Source organism: Taudactylus pleione, unplaced genomic scaffold, assembly GCF_031769625.1.
Source record: "Taudactylus pleione unplaced genomic scaffold, aTauple2 ptg000154l, whole genome shotgun sequence".
Classification (NCBI taxonomy): Eukaryota; Metazoa; Chordata; class Amphibia; order Anura; family Myobatrachidae; genus Taudactylus; species Taudactylus pleione.
Window position 1 is genome coordinate 15,685,081 of NW_028284556.1, and position 11,801 is coordinate 15,696,881.

Sequence of the window (11,801 nt, forward strand, 5' to 3'; positions counted from 1 at the left end):
AGGGTTAGGCACTAAGGGGGGAGGGTAAGGTTTAGGCACTTACTGGAAGGGTTAGGGTGCGGGGTAGGGAGGGTTAAAATAAGGGTGCAGGAAAGGAAGGTTAGGGGGTTAATAGGACAGGGGAACATTACGCACTATTCCCCTATTGGGATTTGAACCATCGGGATGCCGCTGTCAGTGTACTGACAGCCGGCACCCTGTCCATCTGTGTTTAATACTGATTCCATATAAAGAGGTACCTGGTATTTACAATTTACAAAGCCTCAATGTTTATCTTTGCTCCTAAGTAAAGAGTCCTAACTGATCTCTGCAAAGCCCACAAAATAGCTTAATAAGTTAGAGATCTGGCACAAGAGGGTTCACTTAATTTAATGCTGGACTTACATTGTCAGATAAAATGTTTGTAAGGCCAACAGGCATTTTATCTGACAGCCTGAAACAAGCAGATATTGTGGCCATATACTCTGAGATATTTCACAGTATATTTGGCCCATGATATCTGCTTTCCTCCCAGTGTATGAGGACTCATCTGTACATTGTAGGTGGCGGTACACAATGCTTTACATTGATATCAATGTAAATATCCCCAAATATCTATATGGTTAAACTTTATCTAGAATAATAACATTTTCAAGTGGGACCAAGTCACAGATTTTACCATTAACCAAATTTGTTTAATTTTTACATTTAAATTATAGCCAAAAAATGTGTGTGTTTTTTAGCAAATGTATTTTTGCAGATTTTTAATGAATAAGTTATTTGAAAGATAATAAATGCAAATTGGCAAAATAAATTCTAATATACAAATGAATGTAAGCATTTCAAAATACCATTTACAAATAGTTGGTCAAATCTAACAACTAAGGCAACAGCATATTCCACAGTAATGCTTGTTAACTAATACTGTTACAGCTGAACTAAAATATCATGTGGTGTATTTGTAGATGTTTACACCAGACACCATATATGCATTTTTAAGCATGTGAATATCAGTAAATTAAATATACTTTTCAGGTTGTTAGTTTACCTGCCAATCCCTTGAGTCATGTCCAGAAAAAACTTCTCATTCTCTGGTAGTGTGTTCTGCAAAATATCTGTGTCTTGTTTTAATGACCCTTGTGTTTGATCCGGTTCATTTGCTTCCTCAAATGGCAATCTGCTTCCTAGCCTAGAAACAGACAAATAACTTAGCCTGAGTCTCATTAATAACTTCTAATACAAAGCTAAAACAAAATACAGTGTGTCATTGGTTTAATGACCCTAGTAAATAATCTGTACAATATGATCTGTAAGGTAAAACTCTAATTTTACTGTATATCACCCTATTAAAAATTACATCTTATACCATTTTCACCTGTGTTTCAAGCTAGCAGCACAATAAAGAAGAATCATCATACAGAAAATAATTTTTCTATAAACAATAAAATTATACCATGTCAAACATGATATCTATAGTATGATATACTGTACAACAAAGTCTTCCTCTTCTTTTTTTATTATTAATGATTTCAGCATCCGTGGTGACACATGCATTATAATTTCTGCAGACTGTTTAAAGGCTCTATTTACTACACAGTGATGCTAATACATCATTCAATTGAAATATATTAATATTGTTTCAGACTACGAACTGTTCTTTGGTTTTTACTCAAGGCTAATAATAGTGCTTTATACATTGATACATTTATGAGACAGCATCATGGCATTCTAATAGCTTAGATGCAGAACTACTGTTATACTGCCATTGTGAACAGGCAGAGGTTATTCACCTTGGGTTTTCATTGTGCAGAAACATTGTTGAAATTTATATTTTTGGTGGTTGGTTGGTTGGAATTGGATTACACTATAATTGGACTACACAATGGAGGCTATATAGACTTCCATTTGAACTTCCTGAATCCAGACTCCTAATGATTACAGTAATAATAATATTTTCACACAGGATACAGTTGAGATCCCGGCAGTCAGGATTCCAGCACTCAAAATGCCAGCGCTGGTATCCCGACACCAGTCAGAATCCCAGCAGCAACATCCTGACGGTAAGTATAGGGGATAGGGGGAGGGTTAGGATTAGAGTTAGGGGTTAAGGTCAGGCACTAGGGGGAGGATTAGAGTTAGGCTGCAGTTGGAAGTTAGGGTTAGGCTGTGGGGGGGGAAGGGGAAGGTTAGGTTTAGGCTGGTGGGATTGAGGGTTAAGGGTAGGGTTAGGATACTTACTGACAAGTGTCAGTATCCTAACCCTGTTGGGATGCCGGCATCAGGATTCTGACCGCTGGGATCCTGAGAGGTGGCATCGCGTCCCCAACCCCTTCACACCTATTCAGCCAATTGAACCTTCCAGTCTTTTTCAACAGTAACAGGCTTGCACCTAATCAATAATCAATACTTAAGCAATATATTTTGGATGCTATGGGGTATATTTGCTAAAGGTCAATTTTAATCGATTTTGATCGATTTAAAATCAATAAAAATTAATTAACATCAATGTTGTGTTTCTGGGGTTAAATCTCACATTTATTAACACTTAAAAAACAAATCAAAAAAAGTTTTTTAGTAAATGTGTGATTTAGCTCCAGAAACACAATATCAATGTTGATCAATTTTGATAAATTTTTATTGATTTTAAATAGATTACAATTGACCTTTAGTAAATAATTCTTCAACATTGTTGATTAATAAATTGCCAATATTACTGTAAGTCATGCACTGTGATATTATTTAATAAAATAGCTAGTCAGTTACTGACCAAAATGATATGATAAATTTTTACATTGATTAAGAGTAGCAGAAATTATTACATGCCATAAGCTAATATAAAACTCAAAGAAATGACCTAACATTTATATGGTGATGGAATGTGTGTTATTCCAAAGTCTTACAGAGTTGTGGCTCAAGGTTAAAAGGGATTATATTTTGTCAAGTATTTCTTAGAAAAACCAATGATCATTGTATTTTCTTAATACATATGTAGTAATAGTCTTGACAGAACAGTTCTGACTTTCCAATGAAACATATGCCATGAAAGAATGAGATAGGGTTATAAAGCAAGTTATTTTCCATATACTGTAAGTACATTTGAAGATTTGGATACAGTGTCATAAAAGACTCCAGATTGTCAGTCTGCATAAAAATATTGTTATTGAATTGGGAACCATTCTTTTTTATTAATGTTTATTTAAGTGGTATCCGGTCGACTGGTCACCATTAAAAAGGTCGGCACCAGATTGATGACACATTCTGAAAGTTAACATCCTCATTAGGTCAACCACCAATATGTAGACATGTATTTAGGTCGACATGGTTAAATAGTTGACACATTCAAACATGTTGACACAAAACATTCAAACATTCACATGTTGACACAAAAATTTAAAAATATGGTTTTTGATGATTTTTAGGGTTAGGTTTAGGGTTAGGTTTAGGCTTAAGCTTAGAATCATGTGTAGCCGGCCGATCCGACGGGCGACGGGACCTTGCATCGGCAAGTGCATACACACTTGCATGATGCAGGGGACGGTGACACGATGTAGGATGCCATGCTGCATTCGGTAGCATGGCAAGATACATGACATTTTCTCATTGACAGTGCTGTAGGGCCAACCAGAAGTTATCGCATGTGACTGTGGGAGTGTGCATATTGGGTGTACACACTTAACGATATGCCTGATTTGTTGTTTTTATGATTTGTACAGAAAGGACAAATCGGGCAGATATCATTCTAGTCGGTAGGGTCAGTGTTAGGACTAGGGTTAGGTTAAAATAACCAAAAGACTATATGTCAACATTTTTGTGTCAACATGTTAAATGTCAACCTTTTGTGTTGACCATATAATCATGTCGACCTAAATGCATGTCTTCATATTGGTGGTCCCTTGCTACTTTATTTAATTAAAATCACTACTGTAACATTTTATATACATTATTGCTGTTCCCAAATAAATTAACTATTTATATTGTACATTTAACTGGGCTGGTATACAGTAACTTACAATATTTCTCCAAATCTAACTAATATCATACATTTCACCAGATTTTACAACACATAATTTATCAGAGCTTGGCTTCGGTACTTTTTCTTTGTTTTCTGCAACAACTGACACAATGCTGTCTAGGGAAACCAGCTAGTGTACTAACTGGTTTGACCACTAGATAGGCCTGTTAGTACTGGTTTGACCACTAGATAGGCCTGTGCTTATTCCAAGTCTATTTAAGCTCATTTACTTAGTTGTAAACTTCTTTTGCCATTAAAATTGTAAAAGTGTGTCCCCATGTTCTAGAACAGGGGTGGAGAACCTTTTTTCTGCTGAGGGCCATTTTGATATATATAACATTATTAGCAGGCCCGTTGCAGGCCACGACCCCTGTGCGTGACATCACATGGAGGCAGGGCTACAATCACCGGTGATTACAGCAATGAACGGAGCATCCTGAGGATGCTCTGGGGAGCTGTAATGGCAGCGGTGTGACCGTCTGAAGCTCCCTAAGGACGCTCCAGGCGGCACTGCTGCATAGATTCTGGCTGCAGTGTGTCATTCTAGGCTCCCTGCTAGCCAGATGAAGCCAGCAGAAAAAAGTTCTGAGGTCCAGATCAAAGGATTCCGAGGGTCTTATAAGGCCCCCGGGCAGGAGGTTCTCCATCCCTGTTCTAGAACATAATACTTTAAGCCAGGGGTCAGGGAACTTTTTTACCTTTTACCCCAAAATATATTTAGATATGCTGATGTTACCCCCTTGATTTGAAAGGAAGGAAATCATATAGTAGTGCCCCCAGATAATGCCCCTGTAGTAGTGCCCCCATAGCTATGCCCCTGTAGTAGTGCCCCCATATAATGTCCCTGTAGTAGTGCCCCCATATAATGCCCCTGTAGTGCCGCTTGTACAAAAAACAAAAACCTTACCTTCATCCCCGTTCCTGCATCCGCCGCCGTCCTGTCCGCCCGGCTGCTCCTTGGAACTATGGGAGAGACGTCATGATGTCTCTCCCATAGTGTGCATGGAGAGAAGCGGAAGCTGGAGTTCAGAAGAGAAATCCAGCCTCCGGCTAATGCAGCGCTGCAGGGAAGGAGCCGGGCGCCCGCTGGTAATAACATCTCAGCGGGCATCTGGCTTAGAGCCTCCCTGCGGCACAGCCGGGCATGCATATGAATCATTCTATACTATAGAATGATTCATATGCATGCTCGGTTGTCCATCCATCACCCCCAGGAATTTCATTTTTACCCCATGTGGGGTAATTTACCCCTGTTCCTCGACCACTGCTTTAAGCTTTTTAATTTAATACTCCCCACTTGAATCTAATCAAATCCTTAATGTACAAGTTTTGTACACCATATTTATATTCTACATTATGTTTGAATCTTCTCAAAGTGAGACCTCCACAACAAAATACTTGGGGTCAATCCATTAGGGTACGAGTTTGTGAAAGCGAGTTTGCATCATGAAACTGGCATATATTGCGTGAATGCGTGGAACCGAGAAATGCGAGATCCAATTAGAAATGCCAATTTAAGGTACTCGTGACAAGGTTGTGCGATTTTTCCACAAAAAACAAACTGGGATAAGTGTATTAAAAACTGGGATAAGTGGATTAAAAAGTGGATTAAAAAGTGAGACAGCAGGACCATATGGAAGGCTGTTAGCAGCCACAAGGAAAGTACTGGAGGCTCTTAAAATGTGTCAAATGATGATTTTTGCACTTTTTGTTAATATTAAAAAAATAATAGCAAGCGTTTTTCAGCAAAATAAAGTATATGCAGCATTTTGGGGTACAGCAAAATGTCTGATCATTCATTTTTCAGTGGTTTTATACAAGTTTATAAATAGTTGAAATACTGTACACATTTTTACCTCTCATCTGCAAGTTCAAAAACCCCTCATCAATATAACACATCCACACACTTGCCCCACATCATTTACACCTCCACATAACTGCCCCACATCATTTAAACCTCCACATACATGCCCCACATCATTTATGCCTCCATATACATGTCCCACATAATTTACACCTCCACATACCTGCCTCGCATCATTTATACCTCCACATACCTGTCCCTCATCTTTTACACCTCCACATACCTGTCCCACATCATTTACACCTCCACATACCTGCCCCACATCATTTACACCTTCACATACTTGTCCCACATCATTTACGCCTCCACATACATGTCCCACAACATTTACACCTCCACATACCTGTTCCACATCACTTACACCTCCACATACAGATATGCCCAGCTATATCCTTGCCACTGGCATGGCAAATCGCGCCACACATAGCGCAAGACGCGCGCCCATGAGAGGATATGCCCACTCCATATGCGACAGAGCCTCCATAGGAATGCATGGTGCGATCACAGTACATGCCATACCGTAGCATACGCAGGCGCGGAGAATTGCATGGCGTGATGCGTGCGCACGTTTGTGACTAGATCAGCCACAATGTAACTGGGCACATCTGTACCTGTCCCACATCATTTACACCTCCACATACCTGCCCCACATCATTTACACCTTCACATACTTGTGCCACATCATTTACACCTCCACATACCTGGCCCACATCATTTACACCTCAACATACTTCTCCCACATCATTTACACCTCCACATACCTGTCCCACATCATTTACACCTCCACATACGTGTCCCACATCATTTACACCTCCACATACCTGTCCCATATCATTTATCATCATAAACCCTTCCAATTGCAGGATTATTCATTGGGAGGAGTGTACAAGAGGTTATACAGAGCTCCTGATATTTCTATCTTAAAATAGATATTTTCACTACCTTTTCTGCTGCACAGGGGGTGCAAACAAAAAAAATGTGAAATTCCGCTGAAAAGCAATGGGAGTTTGGATTAGATAACAAATTAAATTTGCAGTACAAGTTCACTGGACCGAACTCGCACCTGATTGAATTGAGCTCTTGAACTAAATAAAAATAACTATGCACAGGAAAATCAAATGTTAATATGACAGTTACTCTACCTTTGTAGCCAAGAGGTTGGGTATGAAATACAGACGGCTTAAAAGCCGCCGGTTCAAATCCCGACCCTGGAAGCCCGACAGATCAAAATCCTGATGCCGGCTGGTAAATATATTTAAACCTCTCCTCCCCCCTAACCCTTACTTGGGGGTGCCTAACCCTAAGTCCACCCCCCCCCCCCCGTGGTGCCTAACCCTAACCTCCCCCCTTCCTGCACCCTAAACCTTACCCTCCCAGGGGTGTGTCTAACCCTAATCTCCCCCGGTGGTGGCTAACCCTAACCCAAGTATTCTGCTGACCACACTTATGGATTAGATATAATGCTTGTTTTATGGTGAAATGAAATGGGCTTTCCCAAATTTCTTTCTCTACACTTATATGTAATAGTGTACCACCAAAATCCTATGATTTTACTTTTACCTGCATTCAATTATTATTTTTTGTATTTTCTATTATCAAAGACACAAAAGATAAGAATATTAATCTATATATATTTGATCCATTAAATCTTAATGTTTCCTACAAATGCTTTATTGTAGAAATATTTTTCCACAAAAGGAAAAATTACAAGTGCACAACTCCAACATTATTAATTACATATATAATACATTTTGCTATTACATTTTTCAATAAATAGAGGTTTTAGCATAATCATGGCCAAGGTTATGAGCCTACCCACTGCGTCCAGGTAACCTCTTAGTGTTGGTCCCTAACATACTGGGGTTAAAGTCCAGGGTGCAGGACACCACCAAACCAGTCCACCTGAGCCTCCACAGGGCATCACTATAGTGAGAAAAGTGAAGTGTAAAAGAGTGTTAGATAGCTAGGAGCAACTACTGCATATGTTAGAAGTGACGTGAAAAATAGATGTGTGAAAATGTTACATTTATAATAAACAAACAATAAAGGTGCTAAAAGTGCAAAAAAGGAAAAATATGTTATAATGCGATGCCCTGAAGCAGCCCAACCAAAGCAATCCAGGGGACCCACACCCCAAAAATCACCCCATAGTTGCTCTATTTAAATTTATAGGACTTACCTAAATTGTGCCTTGTTCAAACGTGCACATGTAATTTTTCCTTTTGTGTCTGCAACATTAGTCTCAACAGGTAGCACCTCCCATTATGATATTCAGGGTGTGCAGCCTAGGGCCCTTCTCCATATAGAAATATTTATCCACAACAAGAACAATGTTAACTTGTTAAAATGGCTCGTCCTACACTTGATGCAGAAACCCGCAATTGGTAACATCTGATCTCCACCATTATCACATTGTATTTGTCTGACCCACTGTAACTATTATAGTTGATAAGTACCACCAATTAGTTTCCAACAATTCAGCAGAGCACACAAGATGTGACCTGTGCTGTTGATCTCCAAGATGATTATCTGATCAATGTGACCTTGATCAGTAATTGCTATAGGTTAATGAATATAAATAATATTTGCATGTACCATTCCATATAACTTGATTTATTTTTACAAAGGCTAAACTAATTTCAAATAAAGACTTAAAAAAGAGAGTTTTTTTGTGGGACACTTGGGCATAACATTGTCCCAGTACATTAATGGTTAACTGTAATATAGATAGATACTGTAGATGGTAGATAGATAGATAGATAGATAGATAGATAGATAGATAGATAGATAGATAGATAGATAGATAGATAGATAGATCATAGATTACAATAAATATAATAAAATAAGATTTCAATTGCATCAAGACATAAACTGTAGAAAAGTATATTGCCTGTTGTGCTTGTGCATGATCAATGCTTTTTTATATACATGTTTGTCTCTTTCCTTGTGTAATCAATGAGTATCTATAAATACTTAGTGCATACTAAAGGCAAAATGTCTAAAAATTACATAAATATGCTCATCCTCACTAATCCTTTCCCTGTGCATCAGAGCCCAGCCTGGAGGAAGTTCAATATTTTCCTTCTCCACCTCCAGTATACAGATTCAGAGTGCCTTTGTAATCCTGCCCACTGACTATGAAATGGGCTGGCCAACTCCAAGTAGCGCTATAAGCATGTGGCAGGCTACTGGAGACACTGCAGTAATAAATAACCTATGGGTATTATCTCTCCAATAAATAGGTCCATAACTTTCTCCCTACCTTGGAGACCAGGGAAAAGCACAATCTGTACTGTATCTTTGGTAATTATGTAAGGACTTCAGAAAACAAAGGGAAAATTGATGAAGTCTCAGAGCTTTACTGTCTTACTGTACAGTGTATATAGTATTTTCAAACTGAAGGCACCTACTGTATATAGACAGCAACATTATCATTACAGTAACAATATGTATGTATTTTTCCCCATCATGTAGCACTGTATTTGCAAACATATCACTCATTGATATGTAATATTTTCTGTTTAAAAAAAAGAATTTGGTTATTCTTTACCTACACATTGCAGTATGTTTGCAAACAGCAATCAGTTACTGCTTTATTTTTAAACAGTATGTGAATGGTCGATGAAACAATCTTAATGACAATGAATGTAGCCCCGCAAACATCATAACAGTAAAACGAAGTGTCACCAACAAACCCTTAAAAGTACTTTGCAAAAAATATAAAAAATACTACTTACCTACTGTTAGAATAAGTCCCTAAAGGAGGTAACGCCTGTGCTCGGAGGTAGAAAACACTGAATAGGGTAAAAGACACCATAAGGGGAAAGATGCTTCTATGTTCCATAACGTCAACCCTGTAGATGCAGAAAATATTTGTCAGATTAAATTACAGAGTAATACATTACATTATATGTTACATGTCCTGTGTAATACATCTTTCTTTTATCATTATTATTATTATTATTATTATTATTATTATTACCATGTGATTGTTGACATATTCTGCCTTAAACAATGGATTTAAAATAATGAAAGCACAGGTGATTGCAATAATCAGAGTGTCAGTCTGTGTTTGTTATTATGAAGTAATGGTGAACATATTAGTTGTCACCACAAGATAATTCTCTAGAACACCTTGGACTTATTATGAACAATTATATTCTTTAGTATACTGAACTTTGCCATCTAACTACTATTTGTTTGTATAAAAGCAAACTTAATTGGATACTCAGGATTTAATTTTCTGTATCTACACACAATTCTGAATTCTGAGTAATAGGTAGTTGAACTGAAACGTGTAATTGAATATAGATACTTTATATAAAATATTAACTGCTTGGCTTGTTCTTTTGTTGATATTTGCAATACTGTACATTTAAATGACTTTAGTAGATGAAGGAATACATTCACCAAAGTATATTTTAACACATGCCTATATATAGAATGTATGCACAAGAGCTTTTGAGCTATTTGAACAAGTACTTTCTTTTTGCTTTATACAAAATTGTGAGCAAACATTATACAGTAATGATTTTTATGTGAACCTCAACATAATAATTGCACTCTCTTGTAGGAAAATATGTAAAATATTTGGGATTTTTAAAAAATATATAACTAGAAGAATGAAGATTTCATTAATGACTATATAAAATTTGTTCAAGGAAAGAAAACTATGTCTACTTTATCTATCTATCTAATCTATTAATCTATAAAGAGAGAGAGAGAGATTGTTCAACAGCCTCTCTACATGTGCTGTTGTTATTAAACTTAATAAATATTTTATAGGTGAAAGACTAGAGCACTGAATGAATATTTGCAATCTATTTTGTCTCTGCATGCCACAGCTTTTGTTACAATACTACTTGTTCTACCTACTTACGTTGTATAAAGCTCCCTTTTTCTTGCAGTATGTCCTTTTTCCCCAGAACAGCAGGCACTTTCAGAACTCCCTAGTGGTACAAACTGGGGAGAGTCGCTGTCTATGGTCCTGAAACTCTCAGCCAAGTCTCCTGGATATGGACGTGTTGCAGATGAAGTTAGAGCTGATCTTTCAATGCTCGCTTCCTGACACTGCAAGCCTTGTACTTGTCAGCCAGCCTCGGCTCCTCTCATTTAATGCTCTCAGGCTGAGACATGCTCCTATAAAAACGACTGGGAGAGAAGGGCTGGTCAAGAAGACTAACTTGAGTGGCTTCTGTGAAGACGTCACTCCAAATCCCACGGGATACACTAAAAAGTCGTCATCACCTCCTTGTTTAAGACTACAGATGAAGTATCTGTGTGATCAATGGATTCCATAATACATGACTATGTAGTGGTTAATTTACTTAGGTAATGAATGATTGCACATCTGCAAAGTCATTAACATCGCTACATTAGTATCGGGACATTGTAACAATGATATTATAGCTGTATTAAAGTAACAAATGAACATAGCCAGGCTATTCGGCAGCTGTTAGTATTCAGTATTTCATTCCCATTTTGCATGTATTTTTATTACTTTACCATTTTTCCTTTACAGTACTGTATGCTGTAGTTAATTATGCACATCCCCAATGTAGGTTTATATTTATTACCAGGGTTTGGGCGAGTGCAGATTGATTTATCGATTCGATATGATTTATAGATTTAATGAAACGTGCAGATTTCTCTGACGCAAACTACTTTGGGTTCATACAACGTCATACTACTTGTGTTCAACTTATTTCTTTAACAACTACAGAGAGAACTAGATACAATAAGGCATGATCTAAATATCTGGAGTTATTATATTGATTATATATTCACATTTGGGGTTCTAAATATTGTTGAGACTGAAGAGTTATTTTTATAAACAATATACCAATTTACTGTCGTCACTGTTAGCATCGGCACACTAACTACTAGGGACTAATAGTAACTTTTTCTAAGTTTAGCCTTCTGGAAGCTTAAAAAATTAGCTCCAAT

The 11,801-nt window shown here is 37.5% G+C and overlaps 1 protein-coding gene across 1 annotated transcript in view; it reads right to left on the reverse strand.

Annotated features, from left to right (window-relative positions):
- VIP (vasoactive intestinal peptide) overlaps positions 1 to 10,980 on the reverse strand; it is a 35,841-nt gene extending 24,861 nt beyond the window's left edge. The window contains exons 1-3 of the mRNA XM_088474491.1: positions 10,735 to 10,980; positions 9,593 to 9,709; positions 1,028 to 1,168 (exon numbers count right to left, since the gene is read on the reverse strand). Of these exons, the coding sequence (XP_088330617.1) occupies positions 1,028 to 1,168; positions 9,593 to 9,699 (248 nt within the window). The 5' untranslated portion in view covers positions 9,700 to 9,709; positions 10,735 to 10,980. The remainder of the gene's footprint in view (positions 1 to 1,027; positions 1,169 to 9,592; positions 9,710 to 10,734) is intronic.
- Between the last annotated feature and the right edge of the window lie 821 nt (positions 10,981 to 11,801).